At 37.1% G+C, this 17463-nt stretch overlaps 1 protein-coding gene across 5 annotated transcripts in view; it reads right to left on the reverse strand.

The window, feature by feature from the left end:
• RNF17 (ring finger protein 17) overlaps positions 1 to 17463 on the reverse strand; it is a 110608-nt gene that overhangs the window by 10992 nt on the left and 82153 nt on the right. For all 5 annotated transcript variants that reach the window (XM_019971872.2, XM_070800321.1, XM_070800320.1 and 2 more), the window contains exons 27-31: positions 16739 to 16902; positions 6663 to 6782; positions 4662 to 4742; positions 2245 to 2370; positions 1088 to 1144 (exon numbers count right to left, since the gene is read on the reverse strand). In XM_019971872.2, the coding sequence (XP_019827431.2) occupies positions 1088 to 1144; positions 2245 to 2370; positions 4662 to 4742; positions 6663 to 6782; positions 16739 to 16902 (548 nt within the window). The remainder of the gene's footprint in view (positions 1 to 1087; positions 1145 to 2244; positions 2371 to 4661; positions 4743 to 6662; positions 6783 to 16738; positions 16903 to 17463) is intronic.

A 17463-nucleotide genomic window follows, 5' to 3' on the forward strand; every position in this document is an offset into this window, starting at 1 on the left:
CAGAGTCTTAGCCACTGGACCACCAGTGAAGTCCTTATAGGAATTAAATTCTAGTTATAAATCATAAAATTTTACTTATCAAAACACTTTCTGCACAGCAAAAAGCACAAGTGACAAAATAAAAATTTTTTTATTTTGTTTATCCTTTTATCCATTTTTATTTAAACTGGACTTCAGGATAAACTGGATTCACCAATATTTAAAACTTTGGCGCTTCAACAGATATCATCAAGAAAGTGAAAAGACAACCCACAGAATGAGAGAAATATCTGCAAATCATGTCTGATAAGGGACTTGTATCTTCATACCTATCCTAAGATGGCTAGGAAACAAGTCAAGATAACAAGTGTTGGTGAGGATATGGAGAAAATGGAACCCTTGTACAATACTAGTACTAAAGTAAATTATTGTAGTCATTTGGGTAAGTTTCACAGTTTCTTAAAATGGTAAACATAGTCATATGACTCTGTAATTCTCATGACTTAGTAATTCCACTTCTAGGTCTATACTCAAGAGGAGTAAAAACCAACATTCACTTAAAAATTTGTACACAAATGTTCATAGTAGCTTTCTTTACTATCTGTAAAGGTAAAAACAATCCAAATGTCCATCAACTGATGAATGGATAAACAAAATGTGGTATATCCATATAAAGGGATATTATTCAACAATAAAAAGGACACATACAACATGATTCAACCTTGCAAACATTATGGTCAATGAAAGAAGCCAGTAAAAAAGGACTATGTACTATATAATTCACTTTCTATGAAACGTCCAGGACAGGCAAACCCACAGAGACAGTTTCCAGGAAACTGGGGGGTGGAGGGGGGTAGGAAGTGATTGCTGCTGGTGTGGGGCTTCTCTTTGAGATGAAATGTTGTGGAATTAGATAGCTATAATGATTACAAAACTCTGTGAATAGGTTAAAAAACCACTGACTTGTACACTTTAAAAAGTTAAATTTTATGGTATATAAATTATCTCAATAAAGCTGTTACAGAAGAAAATGCTTACTTCCTGATTTTGAATGAGATTCTTCGTATTGAAGTATCCAAATTTTCAAAATATTTAGACTGAAACTTACCTCAAACCTTATTTCCCATCTCTCTTCCTCATACTTTTTATTGTAATCTGTTGGATTCTGAAATAATATAGTATTATCAATGAAAACTTTACCTATATAATATTGTTTTAAGACACTTTCATATTTCATCCCACAAAAACTGTGTGCATGTTCTTGTTGGCATTCATTTTCACTTAACTATGGGAAAATTTAGTGTTTTGAGTAATTTAATATTGCAATAAGAAGAATCCTCAAATTATGCCAGAAGCATGTTAACAACTGTAATTAGTTTGTAAGAGTGGGAGCTCTTACCTTTCATTTTAAATGGCCACAGTGAAGAGTACATACATCTGGCAAAGACTAAATGATGAACAGATGAAACACTTACACAAACACACAGGGGCACACATGCACACAAACCATACACTTCTCTGCTCAACAGAAATAGCTGGCTGTGTGGATTATGTGTACAAAGTTATGTAATAGTTTTCCATTTGAGAGAAAAAAGTAATTTCCTTCACTGCACTGACCACCCACTGTCTGGTTGTGTACTACAGGTAAAATGAATATTTGAAAACCTAATAAGTGAATTGTAAGTCTAACAATATCTTGCTATATAAAATGTTCATGCTATTATTTATGGTGTGTACCCTATTTCGATAAAATATTTGTGGCAGCCTGCAATATGAAACCATATCTATAACAGGCCAATTTTTTTTAAAGATATTAAACACAGAGGCACCAGCCAACTGGAATGGGCTGTTTACTGAAGCTAAGCTTAAAATCTGGCTCTGAGTTCCTACAAGTAGGCAAAAGGAGGGAAATGTTATAATATCAAATATGAGGAAAAAACATTTTATCTTGGGAGTCAATTTCTGGCAGCGAATTTCATTATGATTTTATCATTCACATCTGCATTCAAACAATGCCAGAGAACATGAGCTGCTTATTAGGTTTGAAGATACAGAAATATTAAGTGAATTTTAGTGCAATTGAAAAGTTTTTTTTAGGACATTTATAAAGCTTTCTCAATAAAGAATTACAAATCCTCTAGGCTCTCTTAACAAATCAGACATGTAGGACTATATGAAAGACTTGAGGCATGAGACAAAATATGACAAATTTTCACCATATTTTCCTTTATAGTATACATTTTTACAGAAACATACTTTACTTACTTCCTTAAATATTTCCTCAGATTGTTCAAAAGTACAATATTTATGGTGTGCCAAAAAGTAAGAAAGTGACATTCCATCAAAATAGAGATGAATAGATAATTTCTCCCATGGATTTTCTGGTAGTTCCTATTTAAGTTCAATAAAGGAGATCATTACTATAAAAACAGTCTGAAGATTAAAACTTTATATTCAGGAAAAATGGAATTGGACTTCTGACAATCACAGTATTACTTGTTTGACTAGTGACTCATTCTGTAAAATTTCCTTCCTGGTATTTTGGCAGATAATGAAGCAATAATTCTACTACTTTGGTTGTTATAAAATACATTTACATGCCTATAACGTAGTTATCAGAAAATTTTATACATCATCTCTGCTGCTGCTGCTAAGTCACTTCAGTCATTTCCGACTCTGTGTGACCCCATAGACGGCAGCCCACCAGGCTCTGCTGTCCCTGGGATTCTCCAGGCAAGAACACTGGAGTGGGTTGCCATTTCCTTCTCCAATGCATGGAAGTGAAAAGTGAAAGTGAAGTCGCTCAGTCATGTCTGACTCTTCACGACCCCATGGACTGCAGCCCACCAGGCTCCTCCGTCCATGGGATTTTCCAGGCAAGAGTACCGGAGTGGGGTGCCATCGCATTTTCCTATACTTCGTCTCTAGATGATACTAATAATTTATAGTAAGTAGAAGAAGAATGAAAAAGTATGCTCAGGGGTAAAGCAATGAAATTTAGTTAAAAATCCCCAAACAGCAGGAATCAGAAGAAATTAACAAGTCCAGGAGTCCTATAATGGTTTTAAAACTCATGGGTCCATTTACAGATATCAGGTACCTAACATGCATCTGAGGATGAGCTGACCATCCCTCACTTGATACCAGCTTGGTCCAAACTCAGGTCTCTGCTGAGTTAGTGTACTGCCTCCCAGCAGATCGCCTGCTTATACCTCTCTCTCCTGTCCAGTTTCCACCATTCACAATGAAAACAGCACAACATGAGGTCAGATCACATCCACTGCAGCTCTCTGAGCTCTCTACTCCAGCTCCTTTCCAGTCTGCTCCCGCTCCCTGAAGGCTCCACGCATCTTTGGCCTAGAGCTCTCTGCACCGTTCTGCTATCCGCACGGCGTCTCTTCTCACCATTTAAAAGTTTTAATCAAGTTTTATCTTTTTAGGGATGTCTTTCCTGACCACTGTATTAAAATGTCATCCCTCCCCTGCCCACCCCTCCCTATATGTGTGTGTTTGTGTGTGTGTATATATTTTGTTTCCCATCACTAAAATGGAAGCTCAACGAAGACTGGACTCTGACTCTTGCTGCACCTGCAAGCCCAAAGACAGTGTCCAGCAGGTAAGAAGCACCCAGTCAGTGCCATCAGTTGTCAGGCAGAGTGGCACTTCTGGGGGAGGTCAGCTACAGTGGCAGGGATGCGGGCAGCACCAGCATGGTTTCTGAGAAATTGAGGGCCTTTGGTACACTCCATGCTGTTCTCCAAGGCTAAGCCAAGAAGCAAAGTAAGCCACCTGCATAAACTCAACAGTGCCATCTCTGAGACACCTCCATGACAGCCCACAGAGGCTGTGAACAACCGTACAGGCTTCTCCACCATCTTATTTGCGTCCGTTGCTCTTTTAAGATCTTTGTCAGCCTATCATCACACCTTGCGTAGAGAAATACTTCCTTACGGTTTTATATCTTCCTACTGGAATCCTCAAACAAGATCCCCGTTAATCTTCTCTTTACCTCACTGCTCAGGAACCTCCAACGGGCCTCCTGACTGATGTCTGCTTCTCGTACACGCTATTCCCACCACTGTTCCTCACAAAACTTCCACTGTTGTAGCAAACACATCTCCTCAAGACATGTCCATTTCTGTCCCTTTGCCTACCTGAACACTGCATTTCCCTGGTCAGGAGAACTTCACTGACTTTCCCATTCCTACATTCCTATTACACTTCACTGTTTTTACCAGTCACCAGTTCCCAGCAAGTTCTTTGTGGTGTAGTCTTCAGGTTTTTGTCCTGTGTCTCACTGTTTCACTAAGTAGACAAGGCCTTTGACGATGAGAATTACCTGCACCTAACATAGTGCTACACACACAGCACCATCCTGAAAACTATCATGTGTGTTATTATAAACAGCTCCATTTCCTCCCATGTCAAAGTAAGTTGTTAATAAGGGATCTTCCAAATTACTGACTTTCTTGCTTCTGGGAAGTTCTCAGGAACTTTCTCAAAATTAGTTTTATTTAAAACGAGCCTAAGAACCAAAGTGGTAACTTCTTTTATATTAATGAGTAGTTTACAATCCCACAGGAACATAGTTATTCATTAAAAAAATCTCACAAATTATGTTACCTGTAACGCTTTATGACAGATAAACTAAATCAATGATATATACTTTAAATACAAATTACCATAATGTGAATTTCCACCTCTCTCTTTGAAAGCAGCTCCTGAAGGAGTTCTACTGCATCTGGTTGCCAGACATTCCCAACCTATTTGAGATTAATAAACTCAGGTTCTTTCACAAGATAAGAGCAGAAAGTAGATGAACCTACATAAAAGTAGCCATAAACAGATAACACTAGAGGAGGACAAAATATACAGGCAGTTTGTAGAGAGAATCATGGGTGTATAATAAAAAAAAAATCTTAAGAAACTAATAATTTGGAAGCAACCTAGATGTCCACTGGCAGACAAATGGATAAGAAAGGTGTGGTACATACATACAATGGAATATTACTCAGCCATTAAAAAGAATGCATTTGAATCAGTTCTAATGAGGTGGATGAAACTGGAGCCTATTACACAGAGTGAAGTAAGTCAGAAAGAAAAACACCAATACAGTATACTGACGCATATATATGAATTTACAAAAATGGTAACGATGACCCTATATGCAAGACAGCAGAAGAGACACAGATAAAGCACAGTCTTTTGGACTCTGTGGGAAGAAGGCAAGGGTGGCATGATTTGAAAGGTAGTGTTGAAATGTGTATACTATCATATGTGAAGTGGATCACTGGTCCAGGTTCGATGCATGAGACAGGGTGCTCAGGGCTGGTACACTGGGATGACCCTGGGGGATGGGATGGGGAGGGAGGTGGGAGGGGGTTTCTGGATGGGGAACACGGGCACCCATGGCTGATTCATGTCGATGTTTGGCAAAAACCACTACAATATTGTAAAGTAATTAGCCTCCAATTAAAATAATTAAAAAAGAAACTAACAATTGGTATCAGGCTCCTCAAATATTATTCTCTTAAAGCATTTTATGATTTAAAAATATAAACCTACATCCCCAAAAACAGCATGTTTAGTGATGGTGCTGGTTGCTCAGTCATGTCCAGCTCTTTGTGATCCCACGGACTGTAGTCCACCAGGCTCCTCTGTCCATGGGATTCTCCAGGCAAGAATACTGGAGTGGATTGCCATTTCCTTCTCCAGGGGATCTGCCCAACACAGGGATTGAAACTGGGTCTCCTGCGTTGCAGGAAGATGCTTTACTGTTTGAACTACAGGGAAGCCCTAAAAAAAAAAAATCATAAAACTTAAAAAAAAAGACCAACATGTCAATGCAATGTTTGTATAATGACTACAATGAGAGTGAAAGTGTTAGTTGCTCAGTTGTGTCCAACTCTTTGCGATCCCACAGACTGCAGCCCACCAGGCTCCTCAGTCCATGGAATTCTCCAGGCAAGAATACTGGAGCGGGTAACCATTCCCCTCCAGGGATGGAATCCAGGTCTCTCACATTGCAGGCAGATTCTTTACTTCTGAGCCAGCAGGGAAGTGACTGTTACCTTTTATGTTGAGGTTCACATAGGCAGAACAGGGGCTTTCTGCCAAAAGCCCATGAGAAGTCCCAGCTTAGTTCCAGTGCCCTATGAGTGAACATCTGGAAGCAGATCCTTATCTGTCAGTTCTCTGGATCTGCATTTTTGGTGCACATCTTTGCTGCTGTGTCACCAGTGATGCTAAGCTAAAACCACTCAGCTAAGCTGCTCCCAATGCCTGAACCACAGAAACTGTATGAATTTTTTAAAAAGCTTATTGTTGATTCAGATCACTAAATTTTAAGCTTAATTTGTTATGGAGCAAGAGATAATATGCTATTCCTTTCTCTGCTCTAGCTTCCAATTTCTTGAAACAATAACTAAAAACCAATAATCTCAAATAAGATTCTCATCTATGAAGAAATTGTATCTCTTAAATTTATTCAATGTTTTTATACCCTTTAGTATAATCCTGTAGTTTTCTTCATAAACACCCTTTAGTTGTCTTAGTAAGCTTATTTCTAAATATTTTATTATTTACTGAAAGGGATTTCATTTAACATTCCAATTTCTAAAAATTATTATTAATAAAAAGGCAGTACTTAAAATTAACCACCCTACAAATCACTGTTTACTCACAGGTATGGTGTTATAGAGCTGACAAGGAATACAAAATTGCGGTGTATCAGGATACAGTAAAATAGGATAAAGATGACACTGTGGAATCTTCTCAGTGAATCCATGATCTAAATATTGTACCTAACATAGAAAAAAATAAAACTTGTAATTAAAATTTACTACTAAAAATCAGGGGACAGAAGGAACTCCTTCTGTTATTTATTAAAAAGAAAACATTCCAGAAAGAGAGATAAATCTACATTTTTTAAAATCTCCAGACAAAAAAGTAACATCATCATTTCCTCATCCCAGAGTGTTATCAAACCTGTCAAAAGGTTTTCTTACACATGAGCATTTTTTCTTGAGAATAACCAATTTTTTGGAGGATGTTTAAATCTTTTGTTTTTCCAAGTATTTTAGAAGTTCCCATTTCCACTTAATGAAAGAGTATTTCTCAAATTCTCAGTTTTCCTCAGACAGCTTCAGTTTGAGAAACTGCATGTATTGTTCCCTTCTTGGAGAATCACATGCATAACAAAGGTTCTGAGAAGTTCTATGAGAAAGAAACTTGTTTTTAAATCATCCAGTGATCCTCAAACTTTTTTGTAAAGTAACTTTCTAAAGACTTCATTTTTAAAAGAATTTTGGGTTTACAGCAAAATTTAGAGAAAAGGTACAGAGATTTCCCACATAGCCCCTCACCTCCCATCCCACCTCTCACACTCTAACACCCTGTACAACAATGGTAGTTTGTTATAATCATGAACCTATATGGATACATCATAATCAAGGTCCACCGAGGTTACATCAGGGTTCATTTAGTGGTATACACCTTATGGGACTGACACTGTGAAAACACAGGGTGTTTCATTGCTCTAAAAATCCTCTATGCTCCACCTATTCAGTCCTTGTTGTTCAGCTGCTAAGCCGAGTCCAACTGTTTGCGATCCCATGAACTTTGGCACGCCAGGATTCCCTGTCCTTCACTATCTCCCTGAGTTTGCTCAAACTCATGTCCACAGAGTCAGTGATACCCTCCAACCATCTCATCCTTTGTTGCCACCTTATCTCTTGCCCTCAGTCGTTCCCAGCATCAGTCTTTTCCAATGAGTCAGCTCGTTGCATCAGTGGCCAAAGTACTGGAGCTTCAGCTTCAGCATCAGTCTTTTCCAATGAATATTCAGGACTGATTTCCTTTAAGACTGACTGGTTTGATCTCCTTGCTGTCCAAGGGATTCTCAAGAGTCTTCGCCAGCACCATAGTTTGAAAGCATCAATTCTTCGGTACTCAGCATTCTTTATGGTCCAACTCTCACATCTGTACATGAGTACTGTAAAAACCACAGCTTTGACTATATTACCAACTAAGTGATGTCTCTTTTTAATAGGCTGTCTAGGTTTGTTATAGCTTTTCTTCCAAGAAGCAAGCGTCTTTCAATTTCATGGCTGCACTCACCATTCCCAGTGATTTTGGAGCCCAAGAAAATGAAATCTGTTACTGTTTCCACTTTTTCCTCATCTATGTGCTATGAAGTGATGGCACCAGATGCCGTGATCTTAGTTTTTTGAATGCTGAGTTTTAGGCCAGCTTTTTCACCCTCCTCTTTTACCCTCAATCAAGAGGTTCTTTAGCAATGGTATCATCTGTATATCTGAGGCTATAGATATTTCTTCTGGCAATCTTGATTCCAGCTTGTGATTCATCCAGTCTGGCATTTTGCATGATGTACTCTACACGTAAGTAAAGTTAGAAAGGTGACAAAATACAGCCTTGTTGTACTCCTTTCCCAATTTTGAACCAGTCTGTTGTTCCATGTCTGGTTCTAAGAGTTGCTTCTTGACCCGCATAGAGTTTCTCAGGAGACAGGTAAGGTGGTCTGGTATTCCCACCTCTTTATGAGTTTTCCAGTTTGTCGCGATCCACACAGTCAAATTGGCTTCCCTGTGGCCCAGCTTGTAAAGAACCTGCCTGCATTGCAGGAGACCTGAGTTCCATCCCTGGGTTGGGAAGATCCCCTGGAGAAGAGAATGGCTACCCACTCCAGTATTCTGGCCTGGAGAATTCCATGGACTCTATAGTCCATGGAGTCACAAAGAGCTGGACACGACTGAGTGACTTTCATACAGTCAAAGGCTTTAGTATAGTCAATGAAGCAGATGTTTTTCTGGAATTCCCTTACTTTATCCATGATCCAATGAATGTTGGCAATTTGATCTCTGGTTTCTCTGCCTTTTCTAAACCTAGCTTGCACATCTGAAAGTTCTTGGTTCACATACTACTGAAGCCTAGTTTGAAGGATTTTCAGCATAACCTTGCTAGCATGTGAAATAAGCATAGCAGTACAGTAGTCTGACCATTCTTTGGCACTGCCCTTCTTTGGGAATGGAATGAAAACTGACCTTTACCAGTCCTGTGGCCACTGATGAGTTTTCCAAATTTGCTGACATATTGAGTGCAACACTTTAACAGCAGCATCTTTTAGGATTTGAAATAGCTCAGCTGGAATTCCATCACTTCTGTTAGTTTTGCTTGTAGTAATACTTCCTAAGGCCCACTTGGCTTCACACTTCAGGATGTCTGGCTCTAGGTGAGCAACCACACCGTCACACTGATAATGTCACACACTGATAATGACAGTTATCCAGGTCATTAATACCATTTTTATATAGTTCTTCTGTGTATTCCTGCCACCTCTTCTTAATCTCTTATGCTTCTGTTAGGTCTTCTTTACCGTGTCCATCCTTGCATGGTATCTTTAATTTTCTTGAAGCGATTTCTAGTCTTTCTCATTTTATTGTTTTCCTCTATTTCTTTGCACTGTTCACTTAAGAAGTCTTTCTCTCTCTCTCCTGGCTGATCTTTGGAACTCTGCATTCAGTTGGGTATATCTTTCCCTTTATCCTTTGCCTTTCACTTCTCTTAGCTATTTGTAAGACCTCTTGCATTTTTTTTCTCTTTGGGATGGTTTTGTTCACTGTCTCCTATACAATGTTAGAAACCTCCATTCATAGTTCTTCAGGCACTCTGTCTACCATATCTAATCCCTTAAATCTATTCACCTTCACTGTGTAATCATAAGGGATTTGATTTAGGTCATACCTGAATGGCCTAGTGGTTATCCCTCCTTTCTTGAATTTAAACCTGAATTTTGCAATAAGGAGTTCATGATCTGAGCCACAGTCAACTCCAGGTCCTGTTTTTGCTGACTGTATAGAGCTTCTCCATCTTTGGCTGCAAAGAATAAAATCAATCTGATTTCAGTATTGACCATCTGGTGATGTGCATGTGCTCCTGTATCGTTGGAAAAGGGTGTTTGCTATGACCAGCCTGTACTGACAAAACACGCTAAGAGTTTTGACAAAACTCTTGGCCTTTGCCCTGCTTTATTGTTCTCCAAAGCCAAACTTGCGTATTACTTCAGGTATCTCTTTACTTCCTACTTTTGCATTCCAATCCCCTATAATGGAAAGGACATCTTTTTTTGGTGTTAGTTCTAGAAGGTCTTGTAGCTCTTCATACAAGTTCAACTTTAGCTTCTTTGGCATCAGTGGTTGGGGTGTAGACTTGGATTACTGTGATTTCAAATGGTTTGCCTTAGAAATAAAATCGAGATCATTCTGTCACTTTCGAGACTGCACCCAAGTACTGCATTTCAGATTCTTTTGTTGACTATGAGGGCTATTCCATTTCTTCTAAGGGATTCTTGCCCACAGTTGTGGATATAATGGTCATCTGAATTAAATTTGCTCATTCTCATCCATTTTAGTTCACAGATTCCTAAGATGTTGGTCTTCACTCTTGCCATTTCCTGCTTGACCACATCCAATTAACCTTGACTCACTGAACTGAACTGAACTGAACATGGACTTAACATTCCAGGTTCCTGTGCAATATTGTTCTCTACAGCATCAGACTTTCACCACCAGACACATTCACAATTGAGTATCAAAATATTGCAGGGTACATAATTCTAAGCTGATTTTTTTCCCTCCCTCTCAAGATTTTAAATGTTTAAAATTTTTTAATGTTTCAATCCACTGTCATGTCATAGTTTCTGAGGAGAAGCTGGACATAATTTTTACTTTTGTTTTTCTATAGGTGAAGTTATTTTTTCCTCTGATTTCCTTCAGGGTTTTTCTCTAATTTTGACTTTCTGTCATTTGAAGTGACAGACCTTTTGTTGTGCATTTATTCTGCTTGGCGTTATCTGAACTCCAGGATCTGTGGTTTGGTGTCTAGACATACATTTGGGGAAATTTTCAGTCATAAGTTTTCAAGTATTATTTTCTCTCTTCACTTTCTGGTATTTCCATTAATCTGCATGTTACATGCTTGCAATTGTCCCACAGTTCTTAGGTATTTGGTTCTTTTTTTTTTTCAGTTTTTGTTCTACTTTTTAGAGGTAGTATTTCTAGCTCTCTATTTACACTACCTATCTGTTCTTGTATGTTGTCTACTTACTCCTTAGCATCTTAAACATGCCTGTTTTTTTTTTTTTAAGTTCCTGTTCTGATAACTAACATCCCTGGTTCTGATACTTTCCTTGTCTCTCCAAATTGTGTTATTCTGCCTTTTAGTATGCCTAATATTTTAAAATTTAGACATGACCTATAACATTAGTTTCAGGTATACAATGTAATGATTTGACATTTGCATATGTTGAAAATGATAATAGCAGTAAGTCTAGTTAACATCCATCACCACACACAGTTACAAAACATTTTTATTCTTGTGTTAAGAACTTTTAAGATCTACTCTGTTAGCAATTCTCACATGTACATGATTATTAGTTATAGTCACCATGCTATACACCTCCATGAATTACTTTATAGAAGTTTGTACTTTTTAACCCCCTTCACTCATTTTGCCCATCCTGTCACTGACAACCACCAATCTATTCTCCATATCCATGAGCTCAATTTTTGTCATCTTTTAGATTCCACATAAAAGTGAGATTCTTAAGTATTTGTTTTTCCCTGTCTTATTTCACTTAGCATAATGCCTTTAAGGTCCATCCATTTTGCCACAAATCACAAAATTTTCTTCTTTTTTATGACTAACATTCCATTCTATATATACACATCGATCTCTTCATCCATTCATCCATCAATGGACACTTTGGTTGCTTCCATATCCTGGCTATCGTAAGTAATGCTGTAATAAACACAGGAGAGCATACTATATTTTCACATTAATATTCCTGTTTTCTTTGGATAGAGTTGGATCATATAGTAGTTCCAGAGGTGTCTCAGGAGGCTCAGTGGTCAAGAATTCACCTGCAGTACAGGAAACCCAGGTTCAATCCCTAGGTTGGGAAGATCCACTAGTAAAGGAAATGGCAACTCACTTCAATATTCTTACCTGGAAAAATCCCATGGACAGAGGAGCCTGGTGGGCTACTGCTACTGATCATGGGGTCACAAAAGAGTTGGACACAACTCAGTGACTAAACAACAACATAGTAGATCTTTTCTTAATTTTTAGAGAGTCTTCCATACTGTTTTCCACAGTGGTTGCTATCAATTCACTAAAACCAGGTTGTTTTCATTTTTATTGGGGTATAGATTTACAATGTTGTAATATTTTCCATTTTTTTAAATGTTAAGTCCTATGAGTTGTTTATATACATTAGCTATTAATTCCTTATCAGTCAGATCATTTGCAAGTATTTTCTTCCATTCAGTACATTGTCTTTTTCTTTTGTCAATGGTTCCTTCACTGTGCAAAAGTTTTTAAGTTTCATTAGGTTCCATTTGTTTATTTTTGCTTTTAGTACCTTTGTTTTAGGTGACAGATCCAAAAAAATATTGCTACAATTTACACCATAGTGTTTGGCCTAGGTTCTCCCCTAGGAGTTCTATAGTATCCAGTCTTACTCTTAGGTCTATAAACCACGTTGAGTTTATTTTTGTATATGATGTTAGGGAATGTTCTAATTTCATTCTTTTACAGTTTGGTTCTCCCAGCACCATTTATTGAAGAGACTGTCTTTTCTCCATTGTATATTTTTGCCTCCTTTGTCATGGATTGACCATTAAGTGGTTTTATTTCTGGACTTGAGTTTTATGAGTTCTTTATATATTTTGGATATCAATCCTTTAGGGAGAGGGTGGGATGATTTGGGAGAATGGCACTGAAACATGTATAATATCATATATGAAACAAGTCGCCAGTCTAAGTTCGATGCATGATACTGGATGCTTGGGGCTGGTGCACTGGGACGACCCAGAGGGATGGTGCAGGGAGGGAGGAGGGAGGAGGGTTAACCAATACAATATTGTAAAGTTAAAAAATACAATAAAATAAATTTATTATTACAAAAAAAAAAAAATATTTTATTCTATACAGTAGGTTGCCTTTTCATTTTGTTGATGGTTTCCTTTGCTGTTCAGAAAGTTTTTCGTCTGATGCCCACCTTGCTAATTTTTTTGTTGCCTTTACTTTTGATGTCTTCAAAAAATTATCACCAAGACCTTAAGGAACTTATTGCCTATGTTTTCTTTTAGGAGTTTTATTGGCTTCAGGTCTTATGTTCAAGTCTTTATAATCTATTTTGAGTTAATTTTTGTGTATTGTTTAAGATAATGGTCAAGTTTAATTCTTTTGCATGTCGCCGTTCAGTTTTTCCAATACCATTTATTGAAGAGACTGTCCTATCCCCAATGTGTATTCTTGGCTTTATCATAAATTAATTGTCCATATGTGGTTTAATTTTTAGGCTGTCTATTCTATTCCACTGATCTATACATCTGTTTTTATGCCAATAACATGCTGTTCAGTATTTTTTCCTGATGGCTGGACATGTTCTGTGTAAAAGGCCTTCAGTAACATGGCAGGAAGGTGCGGGAGAAGGGGAACTGTTCTATAGTCTTACGATTAGGTCTTAAGTCTTTCACTGAGCATATGATGTCAAACTATGAACTTTACAAGTGTTTCTCAGTCTTATGTTCTCCCCTCCTTAAGTAGGAGATGATGGACATAGGGGGCTGGAGTTGGGTCTTCCTGTGTGGAAGTCTAGAGTTAACTAGAATTGGGTAATTTCCTTTCCCCCATGTCCACTTGCCTCTGATAATAGCCCCTGATGAACTACTTTCTCCTGAGTGCAGGCCTTATTAAGGAGAACAGAATGCTCTGGCATATTTCAAAGTGTACTCCATCTCTGATCGCTCGAAGAGGTTTTTCAGTTTGTTCAGCTTTTTAGTTGTTGATAGGATGGTGTGGCAACTTCAAAACTCCTTAAATGTGGAACCAGAAATGAGAAGTCCTCAACAACCCATTTTTTAAATGCTTTCATTTTCACACTTCAATTTCTAAATTGTTTCAAGAATAAGGGATGTCAATAAGTTATTTCTGTTACCCCAACATACTGAAATTAATGTATCACTGTTTAATTGGGCTCAAGAAAGCCCAAGGTAATTAGCATTAAAAAAAAAACTGAAATAGTAACTGATCTCCCCTTCTTCCTGGATGAGTGAGCAGATGATGAAACAGTGACAGCAACATCCTTGAACATATCCAAATGGGCAGTGTCTGTCTACTGCTTCTGTTTGAAATGATGCTGTGTTTTGGTTGTGGCCCAAAGCTTTGAAGTGGTACTTGCCATCTCCTTTCTTCCATGACACTCAACCATTCAGATATGATGGAGCTGGTTACTACTTGAGTTGAGTCCTGCTTGCCTCTCCTCAGTCATCTTTGTATGAATCCAATGGTTGTGTTTTATCTTTTTAATCAATTTTTAGCTGATGTTCATGAAGAGCAGTGAGTACCTAGAACTATGCCACTAAAGAAAGGAAATCCTATCTAAGAAGGTGTATTTCTGTACGAGAGCTGTGTCATAACCATCATTTGGGCCCTCTGCTAGAAAAGCAGAATCAAGTCTCAAATAATGCCTTTTAAATTATATCCTCTAGTATCACAGATGTAGGACAGTACTGTATCAAACCTCTGGGAATGTAAAATATCTTGTAGCTGCTTTATGATATGTAGTAGTGACTATGCTTTATCAGATCTGTTTTTAATGATGTTATTCTCGAATGTTTTCTTTCCAGATGATGACTGAGAAACATAATTTTAAAAAATGGTGCCAGGTACCACAACAGTAACAGAACTTTGTTGTTTTCTGAGGTTTTGTTTTTTTACCTTTTTTTTTTAATGGAGTGTGCTAGATGTCTCTATAATTTTGTTCAGATGATTGCAGAACTTTGAAAAGCTGTTGCTGTTATTGATGCATAACATACTGCTATTGGTCTTTTTATATAAATAAATAAATATAATTTGAATTTTTGGAGACTTTGGCTGTGCTGTCAACTTTGGAAAAAGTATCCCAGTTGTACTGTGTTGGGTTGGCATTGTACAGAAATTAATAGCCATATTGGTCTAGAAACATTAAATATAATTTTTTCCATTTGTACATGGGTAATGCACTATATTAAATATATAAGGTCTTATCTACATGGGTTTGATTACAGAAGGTAATAAAGTATTCTCTAAATAAAAAAAATATAAAAACTGAAACAGAATTGAGTAAAAAAATATCTGAGTACATTATAGGTAATTAGGCTAAGTGCATGGGTATGTTGTAATGTTTATTTTTTAATGTGGATCAGAGAATAACCTTAAAAGATTACAGTATCAAAATATTTTAAAATAAATTTTAAAAAGATATTAGAAAGTATGAGAAAAATACAGTTCACCACTATCTTGTTTATTTGGATTCCATATATGTAAAATTCATGATAACAATGAATTTTTGTTATCAATGTAACAATGATAACAATTAAAACTGAATTTCAAGTTACTTTTATATTAAAGAAAAAGGGTTATCTGAACAATTCAAATGTATGTGAAAAATGGACTTATCTGCTTATAAACACATGCATCTGTAAGTATCCATGCATCAACACCTAAATACTAACCCAAAATTTGAAACCATTTAAATTCTATTAAAAACATGTAAAGTTTGTATTCCAGCATATAAAGCACAAGACTTAGATCAGAAATTTAGGAATCAGAGACTTAGATATGAATTCCAGCACCACCACTCACTGACAGGTTGACTTCGGGAACATCACTGAACATAAAAATAAATTATGTTACTGGTAAAATGGGAATAATAATCTACATCTATGATAGTTAGAAGTAAACAATAAAATATAAACCAACACAGACATGTGAAAAAAAGCTTAGAAACCTAAAGTGCTATGTACTATCAGGTATCATCATCAAATAGATAATAATCTCCTGTACAAGTATTAACAAAAGACTTTTCTTCTTAATTTTTCCACCCCTCCTAAAACCAAAATCTTTACAGGCCAAATGTCTCTTGATTTCATTGCTATACTTGGTAAGTACAACATAAGTAGAGGCATTTTCATCTAGATTTTTACATACACTTTTTTTTCAAAGTACAATTGACTCTTGGACAACACAGGTTTGGAACAAGACAACTATGAAGGTCCATTTACACATGGATTTTTTCCAATAAAAACCTACTACAGTGCTATCAATACACGATCAACAGCTGGTTAAATCTGTGACACAGAATTGTGGATATGGGAGAATGGAATAAATTATACTCAAATTGACTACACAAAATGTTGGAGCCCCCATCCTCAGTGTGTTTAAGGGTCACCTGTATGCAGCTCTTTCTGAAGATTCTGGATGAAACTCAAGTACTATTCTTAGTAGTTTGGAAAGGTAAATTAACCCTTAATATTAAAGGGTAAATTAGGAGTCCCATAAACAAATTTGCTAAGGAGATATACAAAATACTGGAAAACAAGTTGTTTGACTTAATACCATGTACACAAATAAGGCTGACAATTATAAATAATTAAATTTTAATGACCATTAAAATATTAGTGGCAAAATTCTTATCAGGAAATTTTTTTTATTATTCAGGTTAATAAATATACTTGAAAATAAAAAAAAGAAATCCTCATTACAAGTAAATATATAATGTATTTAACTGATTCGCCTACACGAATGAACTCAATAAAAGATGTTTTAATCACAATTTCATGTCTTTCCACTTAAAAGACCATTTAATATTATAGCATTTAGCCTTCAAATAGTCACAAAAGAATTTCAGACTCACCCTGATAGTGCTGCCGATGACTTCCATTACCTTGCCTCGATACCACATCGTATCTGATCCCCTTACTGCACAAGCTTCTCCCTTCTTCCAGAAATAAGGTTCCAAAAGACCAAGGCACTTTAAATTACTCTGAATTTCATCCATCATTTTTATTAGTTCAAATTCTGAAGAAATTATTAAAAATAGAAAGCATTTAGGAAAAATTCCCTACCATTCTCAAATGAAGTCATCATCAAAATTCAGTTACTTTACCACATATGTGTATATTAGTCCCTCAGTTGTGTCCGACTCATTATGATCCCATGGACTATAGCCTGCCAGGCTCCTCCATCCATGGGATTCTCCTGGCCAGAATACTGGAGTGGGTTGCCAAGTTCCTTCTCCAGGGGATCTCTCGGACCCAGGGATCAAACCTGGGTCTTCCACATTGCAGGCAGATTCTTTACCATCTGAGCCACCAGGGAAGTCCCACTTTACCACTTAGATAAAAGGAATTAAAATCAGTCCCCACATAATAGAACTTTAATACAAATCTAACTCAGTCAGTAACTTCTCTATGTTTCAAAACATACTACTGACTGCTACTGCTGCTGCTAAGTCACTTCAGTCGTGTCCAACTCTGTGAGAACCCCAAAGATGGCAGCCCACCAGGCTCCCCCATCCCCAGGATTCTCCAGGCAAGAACATTGGAGTGGGTTGCCATTTCCTTCTCCAATGCATGAAAG

This window comes from Bos indicus, chromosome 12 (assembly GCF_029378745.1).
Source record: "Bos indicus isolate NIAB-ARS_2022 breed Sahiwal x Tharparkar chromosome 12, NIAB-ARS_B.indTharparkar_mat_pri_1.0, whole genome shotgun sequence".
Lineage (NCBI taxonomy): Eukaryota > Metazoa > Chordata > Mammalia > Artiodactyla > Bovidae > Bos > Bos indicus.